The sequence below is a fragment of the Molothrus aeneus genome, chromosome 3 (genome assembly GCF_037042795.1).
Source record: "Molothrus aeneus isolate 106 chromosome 3, BPBGC_Maene_1.0, whole genome shotgun sequence".
NCBI classification, from domain to species: Eukaryota; Metazoa; Chordata; class Aves; order Passeriformes; family Icteridae; genus Molothrus; species Molothrus aeneus.
Window position 1 is genome coordinate 22817355 of NC_089648.1, and position 26605 is coordinate 22843959.

The following is a 26605-nucleotide window of genomic DNA, read 5'->3' on the forward strand; positions in this document are numbered from 1 at the left end:
GATTGTTTAAAAGTAAAGAAACTAGATACTTTTTGCACTAATTTTTATATGCTTCACCCCCATCCCCCATGGACATTTAATTTTGTATTCTGGAGAAGTATTTGAATCAAGTTTTGAACTTACTCCAACCCAAAGTTGTGTATTTGAAGATAATTATGTCTGTATATGTTTCTGGCATGTATCAGGTCTCTGATTATATAAAAGATTAGATCATGTTTCGAATAAATCACAGTTTTAATTCACCATAATTGCATGTAACCACATCATACCATGCAGCATAGAGATCTCTGGGATGTGAGTCCTGTGTGAGTCCTGCAGTGCACTAATTACAGCAGTGCCAATATAACACTGAAATGATACAATGTAGCCTGTGCTTGTTTGGGTGACCGCTTCATATAGGCTGAAAATGCTGAAAGTTTGAATTATTTGAGATGTGACAGAGGGATCAAATTCCTTAATTAAGTGTTTTTGCAGTCTCTCTGCCAGATGGAAGGAAGTCATGATGCTTAATTGGCTTGGGCTCTGAATCCTGCCATTCTCTCTTGCTTGCTAAATGGTGGACTGTTGTCATCTCTGCTTATAAATGCAGCTTTTATCTACTCAATGTACATGTCTGGTCTCATCAAGATTGAAGCTTCTTTTTCAACTCCTTTTAAATATAGCTTTAGTAGATATTTTTACTAAATCACTCTGCTGTCTGCTGTCCATTATGAGAAAATGTCCATGTGAAAAACCGTGCACCATAGTGCTTTATTCTTCCTATTCAAATGCAGAGGAGCTGGGATGTGCACAAACATGGCTAAAAACCTTTGGCTTGGGGCTGTCTCCTTTCTGGGGGTCTTGGGACCATACTCAATTCTCTAGGTCCATTTGTTTGGTGAGAAATAAACTAATTATTTGGGGGAGGCAGAGCAGAGGAAGGGTGGAATGTCTTCAGTTTGGTGATATTATATCTCTACAAATGAATGGCAGTAGCATGGAACTGTGAAGAAAGAGATGGGAACAGGGACAGATAGGTCCATGTATGATCTAATTCACTGGACTTAAATGAGTTATGACTAATTGTCACTGTATTTAATTGGTGATGGATGTGTTCCCATTGTGTTCAATTACACAATATAACCAGACAACACATTAACTTCACTGTTAATCATGAAATCAGCTGTATATAGAATTCACAGAAGACAATGCTTACATACAGAGAGTGGAATTTTAAGAGACTAAAATTAGACTTGAAGCATAAACTTGGGATTAAAACAAGTTCATGCGTTGCTTTTTGCAACACCCTGGTTTCTACTTTTTATGTCTGTATTTTAAATTTTTTCGATGGCCAAAAACCTCTTGAAATGTTTTAACAGAGATAAATGTGTAATTTCTTTGAATAAGTAGGATTAGAAGATGATCTGAATTGCCATTAAAAAATAATACTCAAAGAAGTTATTGTTAGGTTTTCTTTAAAGTTTTATGCATGCATATAACAGAATCTTACTAGTCAAGTCATGATTGCTGCAACGGTAACTGTATTCCTCCAAAACTCATTTTGGTGTTTGTGATCCTGTCAAGAATCTGAATTTCTGCATTACAATAATTGCACTTTGATGTAAAATATTATAGGTAAATTGTCTTTCAAAATAAATGCTGAGGCTTTCAATCACAGAGATATTTTTCTCTGCAGCAGCCCTTAAATACATACTGACATAAATAATGAGTAAAGAGAATAGATGTGTGTATGTCCTTCTGAACACATGGGGAGAGATGTGTTTAATCTGAAGTATGGCAACACAGTGAGGTAAATATTTTTAAAACAAACTGAACTCAACAAGAATAATAGTACCAGAAAACACCATCCTGAGTCTTTCCATCAAACAAAGGAGTTGCAGTACAAGGTGATTACTAACCTAGTTTGAAGGGTGGCTCTTCTACTTATTGCTGAAATGAGTTTTTTAAAACCTCTCCATTTTTTTACTTGTTGCCACCTTGGCAGTGTCTTTGAAAATACATTTTTCATAGGCTAAAAATAAGTGTTGTGAGCAGACAGTGAATCACACCGAAAGAGACAAATCCATCCTGATCATTTTTCACTGATTTTTCTTATTCTGAAGTTGATGGCTCGACTTGGTGAAAAAAGTGATCTCTTCATCCTTTGTCTGATTTGTCTGCATGGCACATCTGGTGATCTAATTCTGTTCCTAATTTCCTTTATTTTAGATTGACAGATTGACACAGTAGCTGAAGATAAAGTTTTTTGCATTATCCTTTCAATCTTTGTTTTTCTTTTTTCCCCTACATTTTTGTCACATGCATATTTTGAGCTTAGTCCAGTCTCCAGTGAAAAAATTCGTGTGGTTTTTTCATAATTTTTATTTCTAACTCATGGGCTCTCAGTCAGGAGGCTGCTACCTAGGATCTTACGTGTAAAGCTCTGTCTCAGAAATAAAAGGCTCTTCATTCAGGGATTTGTGAACTGTAGAAGATTAGATAAAGGGGAAAAATTTTTAGGCACCTTAGTGTCTCCTAGTAAAGCATGCAGTGGAGAGACTGTTTAAGGAAAATACCTCTAGTAGGGATTGCAGCAGGATTAGCACTTGTCTGTATTTCACAGTGAAAAGCAGGCTGGGAGTGTTTGCACGTAACTTCCCAATGCAAAGTTATTCTAAATTGAGTAAATCTTTTCAATATAAAAAAGATTGTGATAATGCTTCTCCATCTCTGCATGGAGCTAAGAATAACTACACAAAGGAGAAATTACCAGGTCCAAAGATAGTGTTGAGGGTTAGAAATGAGAAAAGGCTTGGTAAGGGATCCTGTCCCCAGCAGCAATGGGGCTTCTTAGGATCATAGTTTAGGGGTGAGTTTATGGGTTTAATTTATTTTCTTTCTCTCTTTCTTTTCTTTTTAAATAGATGGCTTGGTAAGAAGAATTTCTTTGGTGGGAAATTATTTGCATTTGGCAGCTCTGCACTCTGTTGCCACATGCCTCTGCTGTTGATGCATGATTGATGCTGTTAGCATTCACAAAAAGTTCCAAAAACAAAGATTACCTGGACACTGAAGAAAAGGAAAGCATAAAGCAGTCTGGTACTTGTGGCTGCCAGCAAGATAGATTGGCTCCCAGCTGGTGCCTGGTAAATGTATTAAAATCTTCCAGGGTGTCAAAATGTGTGTAACAGGAGAATTCATCCCTCAGGCTCTGGGTGTGCAGACAAGTTTGTGGCACACTATGGCACTAGTGAAATATCTCAGACTAATCATTTCACTGGAATATGAGCCTGAAAAAGTACATCTGATGTCTGCCTGTAGAGAAACAAAGAGTTCATGTCCTTTTTCTGGACTCAGAATTAATGAGGAGACTTGACAAAGGTTAAAACACCTTTGGAGGAATATTTCCTATTGCTTGGACAGGAATTGATATTAAATAACTTATATGCAAATTTAGCTCATAAAGTGAAATTGGAATAGTGAATGGCAGTTTGCAGAGAGGGTTTCCCATGACAGTGAAAAGTGGCAAACTGAGAAGCTTTTTATTTTACTTAAAGCAATGGTCTTGGGGACCTGGAAAATCAGGTATGTACTGGAAATGCAGTTGATATGGGGTTTTTTACTTATTTTTTCTTTCCTTTGTGCAGTGGGCTTTTATAAGGGGAGCCGATTGAGTTTTCCTTCTTTTCCTGCTCCCTTCTCTTGTATGAAATAGTATATGTATCTCATTGCACTCCTGTAAGCAGAGTACTTCAGATGTAATTTTCACCTTATCTCAATAATGGCTTAATTTCATTTACATTAAGTAATTTGGTTTTATGTTGACAAAAATTGGCTTTTCAGGTGTTCAGCAAGCTTCATTAATGAAAGCATAGGACAGATTTGAGGGGGTTTTTCTTTGTCTTTACACTATTCAATAAGCAGAGTTGTTCTAATAACTCATTACATGTTTATGTTGTCTAATCAGTAAATGTTAAAGAAACAGAAATTAAAGTATACATAGGAAAATGCTTTATGGTAGTGATAGGATATAGGTTCATATGCACAATATTAAAACTAGCCTGGCAAGCTTGTGTGTGGGTCATTTTACTCATGGGAATAGTCCTATTGAAGTCTGCAGGCTGCATGCTCACATAACAAATAATGATACTCTTGAGGTCTTAATGCATTTCCCAGGGATTGGCTTTAGTGCCATCTGTTCTTTCTGCATTTCTTACAATTTTTTCCTATCTTCTGCTCTGACTTACTGAATATTTTATTTTCTTTTGTTACACTTACCTTTCTGGTGTTCTTCATATATTTTTCTTTATTTAAAAAATTTGGATCTAGAGGGCTGTAATGAACTAAGGGTTACTAACCAGCTAAACCAAGGTTAGGATGGAGAAGTGAAGAACAAAGTTCAGAGGGTTTTTTTAAAGTTCTGTAACCTAATAATCTTGTTCATTGTAGAGGGATATTTTCAGTTGTGGTGATAAGTATCCTTATTCTTTTTCCATATGCTTCTTACAGTTTTGGGTATGTTTTGTGCATCTGTGTACTTCTTTTAGAACAGTGTGAGCAAATTTCCTTGAGTGGTACTCTAGTGTTCTCCATGATGCTTCTCAAACTAAGAATTGTAATGTTGGAAGAGTTCAGTGTTGTCACTAACTTTTTCAAATGAAAACTCCTTATTTATAACACTTGAGTGGCTTTTTCATCACTTGTTTTTTCCAGAGTCTATCAAATTGTTTCAAATTACCATAGTTAAAATTTTATTTCCTTGGCTTAGAATTAGCCCATTTGGCAATTGGTGGAGCATGTAGATGGTGCCTCTGGGAAAGTATAGCAAAATAAGATAGAGGGGAGAAGGAAAAGGGCTGTGTGATTTGAATAAGCAATTGGCCAAACAAGTCTTTCAGTTTCCTGTAGCATGTTTTTAAATGCCTCCCAAAGAACAGAGAGGTGCCTCCCCTAGCACCTGAAAAATTAGTTTTATATCCCTATGAGGATCATTTAAAGTTGGAAATATATGGGTTAATCACTATTGATAAAAATCTAAAAATAAATATTTAATTACTCTTAACATCTCAGATAGTTTATCTACCTACTAGGAGAGATGCTCTTGGAGCTCAAGTTGTTTATGCATTAGCTATGTACTCTCAAACTGTTGCTTATTATTTACATGCCTCTATTTGGATAGTTCTTTTCCTTTTAATAGGAAATGACAAATAATGTATGTTTAATAGATGTCTGTTGAAATCTGCAAAATTTGGCTTCCATTTAAAAATATAAAAAGAATGTTTATTTTTTCAGCTAGTTGTAATTACTGTAATAAAGTTTTTTGAAACTTAGTTGTCTTAAAATTTGATTATTAAGCAAGAAGAAGCAAACTCATAGTTAGAGAACTGAACTATTGATCCTGACTTGTTCTGTTCCTTATTTGAGACCTAATGTCTCACTCTGACTTCTCTTCACGTGATAGAAGGACACTTTTTCAACCTAAGAAGTTTTAATCAAAATTTGACTCTTTGTATGTAAGTGAAGTAGTTGAATAAAACAGAATGCTAAAGAAAATATTTCCCTACCCTTCAGAATTCAGTACTCTCTTTGAAAAGAGTTTTGGGGCTCCCAGGCTGTTTCTTTGCCAGCATCTTCCATGGGCTGAGGGACTTGACATCCTTTGAAAGCAGAGCCATGACTAGAATTAGCTGCTTTTATACAATTCATTGTAACACTTTGAACCAAGTCTAGGATTTGTCATAATTTCTATTGATTTTGATACTGTTCTATTAGGAAGGAAGTGCAGATAAAATCTTATGTTCTGCTATACTTATAACTATTTCTGTCTGGTTTTCCACAGCTCATTCTGTGGGGTCTCTGGAGATTTACACACACTGTACACTTGTTTAGTAAGAGTACTAAATTGGTTTTCTGTCCTTCCAGGTAGGAAACCCCATGGCATGTTAATATATTTATAATCTAGAAGTCTTTGTCACGTTTTGCTGAAAGTCAAATAGTTTAAGATTGTTGACGGATTTGATAGTGCATGCCTTAATGGAGAAAAAAAAGAAAAATCTTCCTTCAAAAAATCTTTTTTTTTTTTTTTTTGGTAACGTGTCATTTCTTGAGCTTTTTCTTTTAAATCCACTTGAATTTAGTGCCCAGAGAAGTAACTTAAATGTGGCTGCAGCTACTTATTTTAAATTGAAATTACCTGAAGAATTGAAACAAGTGTTTGATTTTTCTTTGTAAGAAAGGGAGTTTCCCTGTCAGAATATTAGCAAATACAAAGATATTGAGGAAAATGTTTCAGCAAATATATTTGATAACAGAATCAACTACATTTTAGTATAAAATATCCTAAGTTTTGGGTTTGGGAAGAAAAGTGAATTACTAATTGATTCTCAGCTCCAGCACCTTGTAAGTATGTTTGAAGGAAAGAGCTATCATGTTATCACAGGACACACATTTTCAAACTTACCACTCTCAGCTTGGCTTCATTTTTTCCCCAGTTAGCTAATCAAGGTTGATAAAGAATTGGAAATAGATTTTTGGTTTATTGTGGTCTGTTTTTTCTAATCCTATTTATCTTTCATTCACACATTTGTATACTTGACAGATGTTAATAAAATGTTTCTTTTGAACTCTACAGATACTATTCTATGAAAATTATCAGAACAGAGATGAATCTGTCCCATAAAAGACATCTTTACCACTTTCATCTCTGACAATTTGACTGTAATCCTGGTCACCATACCCTGCCTTTCATTCTGCTTTCAGTTTACATCTGGCTTTTGTTCCAAACTAGCAGATAAAGCTAAGTGCTATTCAGTCTGAAATATTTCAGACTGCTTATGCTAGCAGGTGGTGAATGACATGATATTGGCAGAGGTGTGCAGCCCAGTGCTGGGAGAGCTCAGTTGTTTCAGTGTATTGATCTGGAATTTGTGTTCTCCTGTGCCACTTCATTATTTCCAGGTCTCTGAAGCAAAAGCACTTGACTGCTCTGAAGGATTATCTCTGCAGTGGAGAAGGTGATAGTGTTGTTAATTTTTGACATCTTTTGACTGCAGAGATGCCCTGGTTAAAAGTCATTAAGAGAGAGGTGTGGTTTGGGCTGGTGGGTCAACTTCTGTGGACTTCTGACCCAGTTGGGAAGATCCCCCTTGTGTGTCTCTGTCAGTAGCCAGGTTTCACTGTCTGGGATTAAGTTTTAAGTGCACAGGACTTAAAACTCGCCTTTACTTTTCATGATTTAAAATATGAATGCATTTTCTTTACTTATAATTGCAGATGATTAATTGAATTTTTTTCTTCCCTTTAAAAGTAGGTATTCTAAAATCACTTTTTGACCATCTAATTAACATACAGTATATAGAGAATTTGGAAGAGGTCTTGTTTCCTAGGGGTGTTGAGAGTGGGGTTTGGGCATTTTTGTTTGTTGAGGGGATTTTTGCTGCTTTTTTTGCTTTTTTACATTTTATTGCACATTGAGTATGGCACACTGACCAAGATTTTGTTCTAGACTATAAGAAAGCCTGATATATTTCTGACACTTGAAAAAAAATTGTCACTGCAGTTTTTAATCTGGGTTATGTTTAATTATTAGCCATTTTGCAAAAAAATGGTTTTTACTTCAACCCAAAAATCTTGATCTCAAATGTGATTTTGCATATCACGTGTTGACATTTAGAAATACTTTGCCGATCTACCATCAATACCACCGTACTGGAAAACAATCCCAAAGCTGCAGTCTGGATCCCTTTCTTTATTGTTATTGTGCTCATCATTGCATGGAGCAGTGCATATTCCTGTCATGAGTATATACTTATGTAGTGTTTTATTTGCAATCAGTTTTGTCCCTGGACATAAGCAGGAATTAACACTTTCCATACCTAGTAGGGGGAATTATTCTAGATGTAGCCAGTAAAAAAAGACAGCAGTGTGCTCCTTGCACTCTGAGAGTGTGTTCCCCACCTTAGTAAGTTCCTGTGTGCTGTCTGTAGCACTGTTGTCCTTTACACATCCCACTGAGTGCCTAACCCAGCATGCTGGGAATTACTGCTGATTCTCCTGATTCATGTTTCTGGAAAGCCATGCTAGAGCTGGTTGGAGAGACATTAATCTATTACAATGGGCAGACAGAGATGTTAAGGTCATAGAAAGTTCAAGAGTGAATCACAGGCCTTGATATTATGCATCTCAACAAAGAAGATGACTTAGTTTGTCACTGAAAATAAGAGAAGCTAATTTATAGGCTTCTGCAGTAAATGTGCTTTCTAAGCTTATGCGCTTTTGCTCTTGAGTCTGAATTACATGGGCTAAAAAATCTCTTGAGCTTCAGAGGTTTTATGCAGTATATTAAAACAAATTCTAAAACAAATTTTATATTCCAAATGTTTATCTTGCAAATAAAACAGTCTGTAAAAAGTACTACTTGGAAGGAATCATACCAAATTGACTTATATAGAATTTAGGAAGAACAGTGATCTTTGAAGTGGTTTTGGATTTTAAGTGTGTCTTTACTTTCTTCAGACTTCTTTTATTCTCATTTCTGTCTGAGATATTCCACATGCGCCTTTTGGCTTTCCTGATCTGAATTTCAGATGTGATCACATGCTGCTTGGTGCATTTGAAGCACTGTTTGGTTTGTGTAGGCCAGCCCATTTCTGCATTCGTCCAAATAGTTCTGACATCTAATATTCCCTTGATGGGTATCTCTTGTATATAATGTGGTAGCTTAAAATAAGAATCAATTTGCCTCTCAACCTGCTTGAAAGAGCTGTGCTGTGACACATGGCTGGTAGTGTTCAAATGAGGCATCTGTGTGAGTTTGTCCTCTGTGCACAGAACTGTCCATTCTCCCCAGCTGCTGTTTTACTCCTCGCTTTTATCTTCAATGTGTGGGCCTCATGCCTTATCTATCTCACACTGTTTGAGGCCTGCCACAAACACAGACCTGTTATTTTTCTGTCAGTCATTCATTGTGTTTATTGCTGAAGTCAGAGTGACAACCTTATGAGAAGCAATAGAAATTTGCTGTCTGTGAAATGGGCATGTGACACAAGAGGGCCTCAAAAGTGACCACTGATTTTTGGATGCTTAATGTGAAATTACCCTGGGAATCTTTCTCCCTTTAGAAGGGAAAAGTACAAGTCTAGCACTTTAAAGGAGGAAGGGGCAAAATTCTGCTCCAAGTAATACCTTGGAAATAAAACAGGTACACAAAAAGAGAGATGCAGTTAGTGGGTAAGGATGAAACAGCAGGTTTGAGTAAAATGCCTTGTATTTCACTGGTGTTCTGTGGAAGAGTCAGGTCTGGGAGCTAATTGCCAGGCTAGTGTTCAGCTCTGAAAATAGAAGAGCCTTTGATCCCCCTTGTCTTCCTTGCAATCCCCTCCCACATTCACTGCATAGTTTTAAACTTCTGCAATGAGTGAAGTGGGCATCTGACAGACAACAGCCTTCTTTGCATACATGCTCTTGATTTGTCCCTGGAGAGAGTCTGTAATGCTCACTGGATGTGGCAGATGTTCTACAGAGTGAGCAGTATCAGAAACTTAATAGCTATACCATAGGGCATATATTGAAAGGTATTTTAAGATGGAAGGGGCAGCTGAAATGAAACTGAAAATCTTGAGGCTTTTTTTTTGAATCTTTAGAATCACAGCCCTTAACTTAATAATTCTTTCATGTCATCATAGCAGTAGAGGAACTGACCTCTATCACAGCATATTCTTGCCTGCCTTAGTGTCCCAGGTTTCCCGGTTCCAGCTGCTTAGGTTAAGGTTTCATGGATATATATCATCGGATGTTTGTCCTGAATGCTCAGGCTGCTGCTGTGTGATACCAGGTCCACATCTGAGAGCTTTTTGTTGTTCATGTGGACCTTTGGATATAGCTATAAAACCTTACAATCTTTAATATTGCTTTTTTCTAGGTCAGCCAAGCCTCCGAGAAGCTATCTCGATGTCATGTATAACTAATGGGAGTACAGGAAACAGGAAAACAAGCCACAGTTCATCTGTTTCTGTTGCCAGAAAAGAAACACTTTCATCTGCTGCTAAAAGGTATTGTTATTAAAATTCAGATTTTTATAATCCCAAAACTAAACCGAGCAAGAGTTGGAGTTTTGTCTCTGCACAACACTCAGCAGAGCTGCCTGAAGTCCAGTAAGGCACAAATAAACTTTGGAGATTTACCATGTCGTTGGGCTGTGTACAGAAGAGTTCTAAAAAGAATTCAAAAATGGAGCGTATTTCTGTGGAGTGTCGTGTCCAAAATGAATTCTCACTAAGGGAATAGGAAAATGTATTTCCAGTACAAATGGAAAATTTTTCCTTCTGGTATTCATATGTGCTTTTTTTGTTGTTTTTTTGTCCCCCCCCCTTCTTCCTTCCCTCAAGGAAATTAAAGGGCAAAACTGACTTCATTGTCTGCAGTGTAAATAGTAGGCAATAGCAAAATGACTATGAGACAATAGTAAATTGTGTAAGATAAAGGTTTACATTTTTGGGTAGATCTAGCCCAAAATATGGCTACTTAGTCCTTATGAAAAATATCTGTATCAGATGTCAAATGTGAAGAAATTACATTGCTTGAGTAATTTGGAAGTTAAATGAGCTAGGAACTAAACAGTAGTGGTTTTCCTCCATGTAATACTTTCAGCTTCACACAGTAAATGAAATGTTTGCTTAACTGCTTTTTTCTGGGGGTCTGTTAGAGAGTGATTGCATGGCTTCTTCAGCAGTAGGTTTTTCACCTATTCTTGTTTGTTGTGAAGAACAAGCTGCCAGATGTAGCCACGGGGCAGAGAATACTCTAATGTGTAACTGTGGTAAGTTATGTGAACAAATTCTTGGCCTCCGTAGAGTACTCTGGTAGCTCCAGTAGCTGGTTTATCTTGTAGTGTGGATGTAAATATTGTGCTGTACAGCAAGACAGGGAAATTATATACTTCAGAGAATAAAAATGCTGCAAGCAAGTATAAACTATTAACAAACCAGAAGAAGCTCTAGTGCCATTAGGAATTTGGAAAGCGAGGGTTGTGCCCCGCTCTTTGCCCTTCTCCACTGTGTAGCATTGCATAACTTTCTTTTTATTGAATTCTTACATTTACTTTTCAACAATAAATCAGACAGGGATCAGTGTATGTCTCTATCTGCTGGTGCGACAGGCACAGGGACAAAAGACATTCCTGCAGGAAGGTATTTCTTAGTTAGCACTTTTCCATTAATCTTAGCCCTGAGGCTCTTGGCACTTTGATGAGAGCCAGTCCAGTTCCCGTGGTGTTCAGCTTGCATTTGTGCTGAATCACCTGCTTGATTCATTGGCTGCTCAACCCTTGACTACATAAGAGGAGCAGAGTGGAGTGGCCGGCATCCCTTTCATCTGAGTTAAGGTCTTTAAAAGGAGACCTGGATAGGCCAAAAGAGAAAACCTTCATTTGCAGAGGGCAGCTCTCCCTGGGCCCCTGAATAACTATCCAGGGGAGGTGTTGGTGGTTCCAGTGCAGCTGAAGACACACAACTCCCTTCATCAAGACATGTTTTAGAAAGGCTTAGGAAGTTTCTGTTTCCAGGAGTTCCTTTGTCATGTCTTTTTTACTTACATTCGTTTGGTGTTTGCAAGAAACAAATTTGCCCTTTTGTAAAATTACTAGCTCAAGAAAGGGGAAAGTCAATAGTAGTATTTTATAATAAATGTCAGTAGTAGTCCCATCTGCTTACAAAGGCAGAGTAACTATGTTTATTTCTAACACTTGTTGTGTTGAAAAGGAGGTAGGCCAAAGGAGACTGGAATGTTTCACCCCACCTTATCCAGGCCTTTTTCAGGCTGAAGCTTGAACTATTGCAGCAGGTGGACAAGGTCATCTGTTGACAGAGAATTAACCTTTAGGTTCTATACAGACCCCATAGCCTGCCTAGGATTTTTCATGTTCTAAGTGTATGCAGCCATACATCTAGCCAAAATACCCAAAGGCCTACTTGTGTCCAAACTGTAACTGGTGTTGAAGTTCAGTGTGTGAATTTCTTCTATAAATGAGCAGTTTCATTTCCTGGACTGTTTAATCTTGTCCTGTGAACCTGAACATTGGGACCATGGATATGATCACCTGCCTAAGTAGCTCCACAGCGGTAGGATGTCTCATTTTAGCAATGGCATGCTAAAATACCAGCAATCACTAAAATCAGAGCGCAGGAATGTTCCCTGAACAGCAGATAGATGATGACCCAGTAACAAAGATGAAGTCATGGATGTGTTGAGAAAATTTCAACCCTGTAGTTTGGACTGGAAACAAAAACCAACCAATGACTGTCAGAGACCTGTTTGATCATTTTCCTCAAGACTAAACATGCTTCTGAAAACAGCATCTGATAACAATAGTCTTGATGTTTCAGAGTGACCACCATCCACAGTAGATGCCAGTGTGTTGTGGTCCAAAGGATGAAACACTGTACTAAGTGAAATTAGAGAAGCTGAAAAATCAGGACAGATAGTAATAGCTGTCAACTACTCACTTGTAGACTGAAGAAACTCATCAAATTGGGTTTTGGAAAGAATTTTTGGATGCATTAAATGACTGCTTCCCAGAACTAGCCTTTAGAAACCCACAGGAAAAGACACTGGTTTTGATTTGATTTCAGCAGTTACACAAGACCTACTAGAAGAGGTATTAGTGGGAGAGCCACTCTGTACTAGCCAGTCATAATACAATTAAGCTGAAGATTTTAGCAGAAGTGAGCAAACCAAATTAATTCAGAGCAAAGATATTCAGTACTCAGACTGCCACATTTCTACATTATTTCCTTCCAAATGAAAATGCCAGTCACAAAAGAAGCCTTCTTGCAACCTGGTGGTAGATAAAAGCACTTTGTTGGAATCCAAATGTACCTTGTGCTACAGTCTAGAGTGAAACCAGAGTGGTCCAGTGATTCTCCTGGCCCAACAAAAAAGTTAAGGCGTGAACCTCATGGCAAAGAAATGGATAATGCACAGTGACAAGCTCAGTGAAGACATTCCCATGCCAAATCTGTGGTGTCTAGGAGAAAGATCCGATGAGTTTGGGTAGGAACACAGAAAATATGAGACCGAGCTGATAAATTAGATTATATGCTGCTCTCAGCAGTTGGCATTCACCTGAGCCTGCTGGGGGAGTGCAGAGGTGAATTGCAGAATTGCTGATGTGTCACTGTTCAATAGGACATTACAAAAAGTGGTGTGTACCTGTCATAGTAGGAATAGAGGATTTCTGTTTGCTTCAGTGAAAAGAGATTCTGAGAATTTATTCACTATACTGAATTTCTAGCAACAGAATGCAAAAAGATTAGGTGTAGTGTGCTTTGCATCCAGCAATACAAGCTAAGTTTTCGGATTAAAAAATAATAATGAATTTCTATGCTACCAGTTAATTAAGGATTTTTGGCTATAAATTATTAATCAAAACCCCACAGTTCTCCAAGCTTTGTTCTCTTTGATCACATATACGCCCTCAAGGAATGTGAAAGCTCTTTGTTTTGTTTTCATCTGGTTTTTTTTGAAAAGAAAATGTCACTTTGATTGATTATATTGACATTTTAAACTAGATGGTATGTTTTACAGTAGAAATCCTGAGTGATCCTTACAGATTTGTCTGGGTTTCATATTCATGTTTTGACCTGTTTTTCAATGCATCTCTTCTCTGAAAGCAGTTGGAAAAGTTGAACTCCTGTAAGCCTTGGGGGCTTTGTCTCAGTGGTAGATGATACAATTTAACTGAAATAACAAGAGAAGCAAAAAAAAATGTTCCTAAGAATTATATGTTAAAATTGGGTGCCCATTTTTTATTAATTTATTTTGAATGATGCTTTACTGTTTTCTTTGTGTTTTGGGAAAAGGTAATTGGGAATACAAATAATTATGGTAATGCAAAAATTCAAGGTGGGGGGGGAAATTGTTGTGTGGAAAAAAAATTGGATTCTCATGTTCAGAAAGATACTCTTTCTTTTTTACTTTGCAGGTTACTTTGACCCTAAGATAAAAATCTTTCTATTACATTTTTAGCTGTTGTTTGTATCTTGCTTTATTTATTCACTGAAAAATCTGCCTTGTAAGATTTAATTTTTTTACCTTAAAAAAGAAATAGGCCGTGCACTTGAGAGTAGTCTTCTCTTTCAGGTCCAGATATTGTTTGTGTGATTCAGTATATTACAAAGTATGTGACTTCATAGAAGAGCCTTTTAATTAATCTGTTTACTCAGCAAACATTTGGTTTGGGTCTTAACAGATTTAAGTTTGGTAATGATATGTATTTAAATCTGTTTCAAGTATTAAACTAATAAATACAGCACTATGTAAATAAAGATGTGTTCTTGGCTGTTGTGGCTGAAGGTATTAAAGAAGTGGCAAGACAATCTGATATTATTCAACTACAGATCAAATCAGCCAGGAGTTTTCAGGGATGGTTTCCCTTGAACTCTGGTGCAGCCACCAAAGCCCAGGGACCAGCAGCAGCATTCCAGGGCTTTGGTGGCAGCTCAAAGATAGCAGCATGGGTGTCCACAAGTACAGTTTCATGGGGGGCTTACACTAATGAGAGACAGCACAAGTCACAGTCCTGCCTTGACTTGCACTGAACCTTGGCTGGCAGCACAAGGTGATCAGTGGGCTCTGAAGCAGAGGATGGTTTTGTCCTGAGGACCAGCAGATTTGTGGAGCATCAGTTTGTGTCAGCTTTGAATGCTGTAGGGGAACCTGTGAATGAAGGACATGCTCAAATCAAAGTTGTATTAATTTTAAAATCATAGTTAATCTAGTACAGCTGAAATATGTACATTGTCTTCCATGTCTCCCTGACTGTATTTTATTGTTGGAATTAGTGGATAAACCTTATTTCAGCAAAATGCTAACATGAAAAGATAGAGTAAATAATTAAGGTATTCTTTTGGTGATTGTTTATAGTAAGTTGTTAAATGCCTCTCCCATCTTTTCACAGAGGACATTTTCTCCCACCTTGCTAATTTATTTGCTTGTTCTCTTTTTTCCCTCCCTATGTTACACTTTCTTTTACAGCGGTACAGAAAAAAAGAAGGAAAAACCTCCAGGACAAAAAGAAAAAAAAGAGGACTCTCATTCTAATGATCAAAGTGCACAAACTCAAGCATCACCTTCTCCCCAGCCCTCCTCACAGACTCTCCAAACACACAGGCAAACTCCAGAAAGCAAGAGTTCTGCTCCAGCTAAAAGGTTTTCACAGTACCACAGTACAGAACTAGAAATGACTGTAATGATACTGAGTTCATATTTGACAACAAGTCATGTGAAATAGTTCTAATCTCATGATCAAGCTGAGGTTTGATACTTTTTCTGCTAGAGGAGATGCATTCAATATGCATTGCAGCAAAACAAATACATAAAAATGCTTATTTGTCTTTGAATCTATTTTTAAGATTACACAGGTTTTTTATTCTCAGATTAAAATCCTAATACCGTAGATTACCTCTAATCAGCCATGATTGTAAAATATTTAATGATCACTCTGACTTGATTCTTCTCAAATACACTTCATAGATTTTGTCTGACGTAGCTGAACTATGGAGTGTATTTTCCACATGGCCATTCTTATGTCTCATATCAGGATTTTTTAAATACTAGAATCATTGCAACTCTTGGTTCAGAAATTTTTACTCACAAATTACTCCATAAAGTGACTGCAGTTCTGTTTTTGTTGGTGTATTTTTTTAATGCATGGCCCTTCCCTTTTTAACTCCTGCTAGGTTGCAGGATGGCTTGCTTTCATTCTTTACATGAATGAAGTTCTGGTTTTATACCCAGATCATAGAACTACTTGATTTGAGTAAATGCTGAAATTTATTTAGGATTGCCTCTTAAGTTCCCACTAATTTTTTGCGGGAATTAGGCACAGGGGGAAAAAATGGTTCATTTTAGAGATATTAGATTGCATTTTGAAGTCAAGAAAATGGCTTTTAAGATTTGGATCCTAGCTTCTGAGTTTCAAAGCTATGCAGATCATTTGGCATGGTTTCTTTTTGTTTTGTTTTGGTTTTTTTATTCATTGTCACCTTACTGTTTTGGAAGGTGTAGATTTTTTTTTTACTCTGGCACTTAGAGACTGAAACAAAATGTAAATTAAATTTATTACTCTGAAATTTACCTGTTTGGTTCACAAGATTGTTGTCTTGCATCGCTTGAATTCACAGCTCTTATAAATATTTAAACTTCCACTTGACTGGTGCATGTTATAACACTCCATAAAGGCCCTGTCTCCATGTCTTGCACAAACCTGTGAGTTGTCTGAAGCTGAACTTGCAGCCTGTTATTCTCTTGCCTGGTATCTCCCTGTAAAGATGTCTGAAGTCCTGCTTACTAATCTTTTGCAGTGTGGGGAAAAAATAAATGCCTTTTTCAGTCTCCTAAGGGTTTAACTTGATTTGATTAACTTGTTTGTCACAGGACCTTTGAGCCTCTTGAGGCGCTGTAGAAGGAGCTTGCCATTTCTAAGGTTGCATTTCAGGACTTAACTCCTGCAAAAAGCATTTCTGACAGGATGAAGTGTGATACTATTAGCAAGACATGTGCAAACTCTCAATCAGCTGGGTGAAGGATAATTTGGGCTAGGTAACTTTTTGAGCATTGAGCATTTGAGTATTCTGTGATTAAGGCACATGTGAAATTATTGAACTAGTGACTGCAAAATTTGCAAGTTCCCATTAGTGTAAATTGGCTGCAATATGATTGCTGAAAAATTACATCCACATTCATGGATTTAATTGTCTGTAGTCTCAGGTCCAACCTAGCTTGTCTTACTCATGCAAGAGGTTTGCAGACATTTGTTTCAAGAAGATTAAAGCCATTAATGTGATTTAGTATGTGCTAACTGCAAAGCTTCTATATGAAACTTTAATCTGATAGAACTGTTCTGCCTCCAAATCAATGTGCTTAAGCTGGTGAACAGTTAATCAGGGGGAAAAATTACATTGTTATCGACTTAATTGATTTTTTAAATATAGTTTATTCTTTAAGGCTTATATACTTAGCCTCATTTTTTTCACTACTGTAATTTGTTAGTGATGTAGTAATGAAGTATAGAGTTATTTTGTTCAAGTCTTTATGTAAGAGCATTTGGAAATGAAAGAGAATGGATAAAACATGTGGCAATTGTCTTGCTCAATTGTGTTCATTCATCCAGTTAGAACTTTTTGACTAATCTTTTTTCCGTGTTTCATGCTGCAGCTTGAAGGAAGATCTAGCTCTGCTTTTGTCTCCTGCTGCTTGATCTGTTCATTTGCATATGAGTTCCAGTTATTGTTACGCTATTATCTTGTAATTGTAAAACTTTTTTTTGTTTCTTCTAGCATAAAGAAATCCTTGACTGTTGAAAAAGCTCACGGTGCTTGGGAGAGTTCAGATGAGAGTCGTAACAAGCTGATGAGAGTAGCATCAACATCTAAGTTAATATCAAAAGTGGCAAAGAATGCAGACAAGTATGTATTGGTTTGGTACATAAAAGCAAGAGAACTTGAGAGTCAAAATATTATGAAATCACACAATTCTAGTGAACTTACTGGTGTATATGCTAGGACCTTTTGCATCTTTGTTTTTACTATGAGTACTTACATAACCTGCCAGTTTGGTACTCCAAGTGCCCATTGAATTTTAAGATTATTATAAAGTAATTCTTGTGTAAATGTGTTTTAATATTGCCTATTTGGATTAGCAGAATTATGGCATTTTATGGCTTAATGCCAGTGATGTGAAACTTCCAGCTGGCTTTTTCTGCTTTTCCTAATTAAAGCTGATTTGAAAATGCAAGTGTATTTCCTTGTAGTCAGTTTCTGGATTTCTCATAGGATATGTTTCCAAAGTAGACCTTCATAGTAGGAATATACTTTCATGATTTCAAGAGGTGTCTCAGTTTAGCTGTTTAGCAGGTTCTTGGTTGCACATTCTAGATGACAGGCAGGGATCTTTTTTCAGTGTCACCTTCAGCAGATGATGTGCTGTAGCCAACCATTCCTCTCACGCCTTCCTCAGCAGCAGGTTTTCTTGGTTTGGGGTCTCCAGTCAGTGCCTCTGGGGGTGAATAGCATGGAGTAGTTACTCCTGCTCCTGTCAGCACAGGGGCAAGATTTTGCTTTTTACTGTAGCCCCACACTGTTGGCCCCTGTTGTGACCCGCTCTTGTCCTCACTACTCTCTGCCATTTGGGTTTCCCACTTTGTATTCACACAGTTTCTCTTCTTGACTTTGTTGAAATTTTGCTGAAATTGTTGTGTTGATTTTTTGACTGATCCTTCTCCTATTTGCTAATATCTCCCCAGTGTGCTGGCAGATTCTTCCAGCTAGGTGTTGTCTTCAGATTCCTAGATCTGCTCCTTAATATTCATGCTAATAGCCCTTAAATGGTCCAAGGCAGAACTACCTGAAAACCCATCCCATTCTGGAATAAAGCACTTCAGACCTTTCAGAGGTCTGAAGTGCTTTATTGCCAGGTTTTTATGATTATGTCTGTAGTGCTCTCCTTAGTTTGCATCTAAGACTGTCAAATACCTAGTCAAGAGTGCTGCAAGTGCATTCCTTCTTCCCTGGGAATGGGAAGAACAAAACAAACTAATCTTGGGTGTGGATAGCAGGGCATTTATTAAAAGCTTTATGCTTAGCCTGAAGAGTTTTGCAGAGCAGTGGAGTGCTATGTGTGAGGGGATTATGTGTTACATATTTTGCAAGTATTTCCTTTCCTTTTGTAATTGGTTTTCACTGCTGGAATTTAAAAGCCCTTTGGCAATTTAGATTATAGCATGGCACTGCTGGATAATATTTTGGAATGACAAAACCCTCTGCCTTGTTTTTTTTTGCTAGGGTGTTTGCTATGCTGCTGAAATACCTTTTGCAGTGTAGTACATATTTCAAATTTGCTAAAAGTAAAAAAAAATACTTTTATTGATACTTTATATATTGGTTCAGACATGGTTAAAATAGAGGTATTTTATTTCATTTTTCTGCGATTCAGCTTATTTCTGAGAGATCTCAGATGTTGCCCTTCTACAGTCTCTAATGGAGAATAAAAGTCAGGTATCAAACAAAAGCATGGAGAAGAAAAGATTAGTTTTAATTATTGATAGAGAAAGCTGTCTGTTCATAACTTGAAGCTGTTGTATCTTAACTATATGTGGCAAAAACAAAGCCTCAAACATGAATTGTAGACCATCACCTGCTTGAAGTTTGGGTGTTGTATTGTTGTGTCCCTTGTTCTTAAGCTGAGATTTGTAACAGAGGCACTGTTTGCATACAAGGACATACATTAATAATCATTTCTTACTCACATTGTGTGCCACATCTCCATAAGAACTAGTTGGTCTTGAGCAAAGACTTATTGTTGTATTTAATTTATTGTTCCCAATGAGAAATGTTGGCCTCATCTGCTTGAAGCTACGGAGGTCTTGTGCAAGGGAACAGAACTCAGCCCCTGATGTGGGCCCCAGGACAGAAATGTTTTACATATGCTTTGCACTATCAGCCCAGGATATGAACTTTGTTTATGCAGCAAGGTCTGTAAGGCAGCACAGGGCTGTAAATCAGTCTGATAAGGCCCTAAGAAGGAAGAGGGTTCCCACAGCAGCCCATCATTCAGCTGTTTTCAGGCAAGACTGGGAATCCACTTCAAATTTTTCATTTGGCAGTGTGGCAAAGGGTGATTCCACCAACAGCCAGAAATTACTTTCCTCATGCATGTGCTTGACCCTTTGTCACTGTTACAAAAATTTGACCTCCATCCAGCTAAAAATACTGGATGCCACTCATACCTTTCTGCTGAATTTCAAATGAATTCAAGAAGGTGTTTTGTGCAGCGCCTTCTCCTATCCAGGAGTGTTATTCTGTTAAAAAGTAGGTCTGATCCTGGAAATTAGTATTTCTTCCCTCTTCACAAGATTAAAAATTGCTGAGTTTTTTTATGAATAACTCATTTCTGGCTCTGGTAAGGAGAGATGTTTAAACTACGCTTTGTTGAAGACTTTATGTTGCACATCCAGTAATGCTGCCGAGATCTGGTTTAAGTGAAACTGCAACTTGCTTACATTTAATCCATGTGTCCAATAGAGTTAATTCCTAGAAAAAATTGTGCTGTTGTGTGCTGACAGCTTATTTTGACAGGTGTTAAATGCTTTGCATGCAGGCCTGAGGATATTTGGCAGCTTAAAACATTTGGTTATTACAAGTTCTCGTTCTCAAAATGGAATTTTCTGTGCAAAAGGAACATGCCCTCTATAATTTATTTTTAAAAGCTTTTTTAAGTTTGTAATTTTCAGATTAATTCTTAGAAGCCCTTCCCACAGGGCCAAAGACTAAGTTACTTGAACGGTACAGTGAGCTGCATAGAATAATATATGAATAAAAATGCACTAAAATGATCAAGATTAGCTGTTGAGCATCATATGCTACAGTTGCACTGTACACAGAATTTGATGAGATTGCCAAATGCAGTAATGGGTAAAAATGGATGGTATTGCCTTGATAAGCATTTTGCATATTATTAATGATAATATTTTGAATTTTTCCACAGGCACAAAGATGTCATTGTCAGCCAAGGTAAATAAAAACATTTATTTTTAAATACTGGATGAAGTTGAAAATATTTGCTTTTGACTGAATAGTATTCCTGTAAATGAATGCATTGGGACATATGCTGTTGAAGCAGGGGTTTAGAGGTAAAATGGCATTAATCAACTCCAAGAATTCACTTGGCAAAAAGTTACTCCAGACACATATATGAATCTTTAAAATTATGGAGAAATACCTCATGAGATTGGATCTTTAGTGAGTACAGAAGTTTTGAGTAGGTGGGTGGTGGGAGGATTTGATTTATTTTTGTGAAACACACCATTTTCTAAAAATGATTTTCTCTATGTATATATGCACAGAGAGAGATTATAAAAATAAAAACCTAAAATTTGACCTATGTGCCAGTCTTCATCCAAGCAGGTGTGAGTGAGACTTTAGAAATAGTTTTAAGATATTTTATTTCTGTCCCATAACTAGCAAAAATGTCAACTCGTGAAAAAAACAGCCAAGGTAAGAATTAAGCTATGCCCTTTGGTCGCTTTCTTCTAATTTAGCACTCTCACAAATCTTTTATTTGGCTTTTCACCATCAAAGACCATCAGTCTCTTAATCATTCTCTTAATATTTCAACTCTCTTCTCATGGAAATTTATATGCACATGCACATTGCAGTCTGTATGGGGGACTATTTGGGAATAGTTAAAATAAATTATGGCACACATAATTTCATTGGAGAGGAATATGTGTTCAAATAGAAGTCTTGCATTGTTGCCTAAGATATCAGAGTATTAAGAACTGCCAACTAAAAGATTTGTTTTATCTCGGCTTTCTGTCTTGCCAAAATTACAACATATAAATGCTGATTAGACAAGAACAGAGACTGAAAGTTTTAATAGTCTCCTGAAATGAAAAATGAGTCTCTTCTGAAGTGTATGTCTTTGCACCAATGAATCTTGCATTCTGTGGCTACCTGCTGCTGCTGGCTTGTTCAGTCAGGAAAAGGAACATCGTGGGATGTGACAACAAAAGAAGTCCACTTCTGGTGTTGCAAAACTGCTCTGCTTTGAATGTCCTGCAAACTGTACTGAAGCATGCAGTTCCAAAACTAAAGCATGTAACTAAGTGCATGCTGCACACAACAGATCTATGTACAGGGGTTTTGTGTTGTGCTTTTTTGCTGCTAATTAAAAAATCTTTAGTCTTCAGATTCTGTGCTGTCAGCAAGTTTACATTATTCACACTTCGATTGCTTTTGGTCTCCTTCAAAAAAGAAAAAAAAGCCCTCAGACTTTTTGAAAGTTAATATATGAATTGCTGGAATGAAAGCAAAAAGCAACTTGGATGCAATTGCTTTACCTTTTTCTAGTTCACAGAGAAAAATTACAGGTATAAAAATATTCTGAACTGATTCTTCCCAAAAGCATCTTCAGAGACAGGATGTATGAAAGGGAAATGAATAACTATCAAGAACAAAGAAGAAATGTTTCATTATGCCATGGTGCCTAACACCAGCTGTGGAACAGTGCATATATGCAGCACTGGCTACTGTACAAGGAAAGCTAATCAGTATTGGCCAGATCAGGTGCAATTTAGCTTTGCAAGTTTTTGACTAAAACTGTTATATTAAAAATGCCTTTCCTAGTAAAAAAGGGCTTTTCACAAAACGAAATTATGTGTAGCTAAAATACCTTCAGTATTACTAATTATTTTCTTACAACATGCTCCTACAACTCTGCTTGTTCTGCCCAAAATGGACCATCCTGAAGTTCTCTCATTCTAGTAGCTGTAACTTCAGGGGCCTCAATGTGCTCCCTATCTTCTGTGTTAGTGTGCAGAGGATGTGATGCATGGGCCCTCCCAGGTGTGTCATGCCATAGTCTGTCCTGAGCCTAACTGGAATCAAAGAGAAACATGATGCAGATAGCAGGGCCCCACACATATGGGAGGTGGAGGGAAAGTCTTGTCATAGAAAATGCATTTGCTCCGTTTTAAATACATGGAGTGGCAAAGCATAGTTCTGTCTCTAACATGAATGCAGATACATTTAGAGGATTCAAAGTTGTTTTGGTTTTTGTTGTTGTTGTTGTTTTAAATATGGACAATTGAATGTATTTTTGACAGGTTTTAGAGTGCGTCTGTGTGTGTGAGACTGTTAGCTTTTATGTTGTGTTTGCTGCCAGAGGAAAAAGCCTGTGTAGGTTGCTGTTGCAGCAGGTTTACCCATCCTTCCCAGTATCAGCTTAGCAGTACTTGGTCAGTTCTCCATCAGGGCAGATGACTTTAGCCTGTTTTGTACTTGGGAATTGCCACATAAGTAAAACAATGTCCAGTTTGCACCTTGACCCAACTGGTCAGGAAGCTGAAGAGTTGCACAGACAGTTAGCATCATGTTTCTGAGGTAATCCTGTGGACTTGGGCAGTGTTGTCTTGGATAGAGTGGGATGAAGAGTTGCCCTTGCTCATGGTGTTTGTACAGAAACTTCCTGATCTGGAAGGCAAGGACAGAAAAATTTACAGCTGCTTTAATGCTCCTTTGTAGCTTGCCAGCCTTTGCCTCTAGGGGTGAGCAGTCTCTAGCATGGTGTTAATTAAGTTACAGCAGCTCCCCTGAGCTGCTCATTTCACTGAGCTGTGTGTAAAACACTGTATATGCTCCCAGCACTCATCTCCCATAAGGATTGCATCCATGTGCTTTCTAGACCTAGAAATTCTGTGAAGGAGGCTCTTGGGAAGACTGCTGGTGTGCAAACTGCCAAGCTTCAAAGCAAATCTACAATAAAAATACATCAGTGTCTTTATACAGACATAAAATGAGTTTGGAATCCCTGTGAAATTGCAGATTTTCTTAGCAGAAGGTGTTTGCATAGGATAATGGGATGGAAGATGACAATTTTGTGTTGCTTTGAACATCCTGGAATCACTTTGTTTCCTTTTTTGATTCAGCTAATAAAAGCCAGCTTTAAAAATGTTGGTATGGTATAGTACCACAAAATATAGCTGAGCACATTTTTGCATGCTTAGCTCTCAGAATGTAATTTTTCTAGCAGCAGAAGATACTGCAATTATATCTGTCTTCTGATACTCTGCAGATTCATTGTGGTTTCTGTTGGTGTTGGTATTAGCCATTAAAGTGATAGACTTGGGGAGCAAGTGAGAGTCATAGCTGAGCTTCAGCAGTGAAAGGCATTAGCTGTGGTGTCAGAATTGGCTTTGGTTTGGTGTGGAGTCCCCCAGAGAGTGCTGCATGTAAATGTCAGCAGGACCTAGGCAATTCTCTTCTCCTGCCAGGAGCAGCAGCAGCATGGGGAGCCCCAGCCTGCAGTTGCCTTGTGGGCAGCCACTTGGTTTTTATCTCCATGCCAAAGCCACAAGTGTTGCAGTGTCATCTCGTACCTTCTCTGTACCAGTTTCGTTCCCTCGGTGCCTTTATCCCTTTATGTTGAATTGCATATATGTCAAGTAAGGTTAGTCCTGAGCTTTAGGCTTCTGGTTATGTGCTGCAGCAGGTCATAGGGTCAGTTTGTTTGTTGGTCCTTGTAAACCACCAGCCTTTTTACAGTAAAATCCAGTACTAAAATTCTGTGAAAATCCAATAAAGCTATGGGTGAAATGAACAGGTGCTTACTACAGCCTTCAAAAGACCCTAACTAGAGTTACTCTTTTAAATTCTTTACCAGCAGATGTTTATAATTCCCTATTAAAGTCATCTTGCTTCTCACTTCAGCAGAAACATTTTTAAAGTATTAATCATAAGGCATTCATATTTTTATACCCAGAAGTTAAAGACCTGGCTTATTTTGAGATAAAAGGTAATTTATTTCCCTGAGACTGTGTGTTTGAATTTGGTTTTCAGTGATAGCAGCTCCATATATGAATCACTTGTTCACTTATTATAAAGTAATAAGAGGCACTTTTTGTATGGCAATAAAAACCATATGTGAAAGAATTAATGAAAAACATGTACTGCATTCCTAAGTTTTTTGGTTGCCTTTTTTCTTAAATTGTGCTTTTTTAGTTTCCAGTACTTTTTCTTCTGTTAGTTTAACAGTGTTATAGTTTTAGCTTCATGGACAGAGCAAGTGTGGAGCACACAATGGAAAAAATGTGCTCTGCTGACAATGTGTGCTGTCTGCAGAAAGTGCAGAATTCAGTGGCTACCTCAGACTGCTTTCTCATCAGACAGTGATTTTGTATCAGATGGTTGTTGAAGGTGCTCCTGTATCTGAGAGCAAATGGAGACCCCCATCTATCATTACTGGGCTTCTTGCTCTTGTTCAGGCACAGTGCATATTATTAAAAACCATCAATACTGTTACCAAACCAAATTGTATACTTGGGAGTTTTTATCACTGATTCTTGGTGAAGTCAGGATTCTATAATTTAAGCAGGAAGCATTTACATAGGGTCTTACTGAGCTTGTTTGGGTCCAGTATTTCTTGTTCAGTCTTTGTTTTTGTTTTTTGGTTGTTTTTTTTTTTTATAAAAAGCTAGAGTTTAATAATAAACTTCAATTGTTTCAGTGCTAATGGTAACTTATGTTAATATCTAGATTCATAATGTCACCCAATAAATGCAAAAGCAAAGTTCACTTATCAGATTATGTAAAATTAATAACCAAAGATCTGTTAAGAAATTTCAAGGCAAAGCTGTAAAATCATTCCAAATCAGGGCAAGTCTCTCATCTATTGTATTTGACTGTTTAGCTGGCACTGCACCAGGGCTCTGTAACAACAGTGCATGTCTGTCTGTCAGGTTCAGCAGGCATTGGCACATGATAGCTTGGGGTGAGAGGTGGCAGAGCTGCAGGCACATGGGAATTCCACTGTAAGGTTGAATGTAACGGTCTGGGCTGGTGGCTGAATTTGGTTATTTGTCTCTGTGCTGTTAGCACTGGTTTAAATTAGAAACAGGCTTCTGAGCTCTTGTCCCTCAGGTTAGTGGTCCTGCAGAGTTCTTGGACACAGGCCTGAAAGCAGAAGGTTTGTGGGAAAGAAGCTATTTGTAGTTTTAAGAAGCATAGCTTCACTGCTCAAGCAACTAGAAGGTGACGACAGATTAATACATGTACCCTGGATATGGTAGTTTATTGTATATTATTAGAGTGTTCTGCATGGCCAAGCTAGCTGGAGTCTTTTGGGGTTTTTCATTTGCTTGTAAATCACTTTAGGGTGCTGCTACAGATAAATAGAACTGAGCTGGGGTTTTAATGCACCGGCCCATGTTGAACTTTCAAACTAGAGGGGGTGGGACATACTGAAAAATAGTCAGTAATAATTTACAAAATTACTGTAGTAATTCCTTTAAAACTAAACTTGTGTGTATGTATATAATCTTCTGTATGCTCATTAGACATCCCATTATGTACACACTTGCTAGCTGAAGAGCAATTAATTAGAGCACAGACTTGTGGGGCTACCTCAGTGTCTTGTCTAATGAGGAATAGTGTAATATAAAATACATTCTCTGATATTATGTCCAGTCTTGTTGAAGAAATCATTAATTGAGGGTGAAGGTTTCTCACATACCTCTACAAAACTACTTGATTTTTTTTTTCTTTGCAGCATGTTTTTTGGAAAACATAAGAGGATTTTGTAGTCTCACTGTCTTCAAATTTCTGAAGTATCTGAGTAGTAGCTTTCATGTCTTCTGAATTGCTTTTCGCCCTAGATACGTCTGAGTTAATCTACAAAGACTTCTTTGATCTTTTTTTCTCTTCCTTTCCTATTATTTTTATTATTTTCCTTTGCAAGCTTTTCATATTCCCCTAAGAATATGATTCAGGGAAAGTAATAAATTTCTTAAGTGTCATTGCCTGAGTTTTTCTGTGCTGGCTTCATGGAAGCACTAATTTCAGCCTTTCAGATGGTTTGAATTGCAATATCTTTGCTCTCTGTTATCACTTGCAGGGTTTTTCATTGGCCTTACCTTCCAGCTTGCTTTCCCTGATTTGCTGGGTTTTAAACTTTCTCCCAAAGGTGAATTAATAGAAGTTGTTGGCATTTGAATTTTAGTGTTATTGACCTGCTTTTTTCTTATTTCTCTAATTTTTTTTAATAAGGCCTGATTAAAAGCTTATTCATGCTCACTATT

At 37.4% G+C, this 26605-nt stretch overlaps 1 protein-coding gene across 2 annotated transcripts in view; it reads left to right on the forward strand.

The window, feature by feature from the left end:
• The window catches only part of EML4 (EMAP like 4), a 146965-nt gene that overhangs the window by 79076 nt on the left and 41284 nt on the right, over positions 1 to 26605 (forward strand). Inside the window, exons 3-7 of one of the 2 annotated variants that reach the window (XM_066546491.1) lie at positions 9899 to 10028; positions 15010 to 15183; positions 17313 to 17441; positions 20518 to 20543; positions 20994 to 21026. In XM_066546491.1, coding sequence (XP_066402588.1) covers positions 9899 to 10028; positions 15010 to 15183; positions 17313 to 17441; positions 20518 to 20543; positions 20994 to 21026 — 492 coding nt within the window. The remainder of the gene's footprint in view (positions 1 to 9898; positions 10029 to 15009; positions 15184 to 17312; positions 17442 to 20517; positions 20544 to 20993; positions 21027 to 26605) is intronic. The other variant, XM_066546490.1, reaches the window with a different exon arrangement.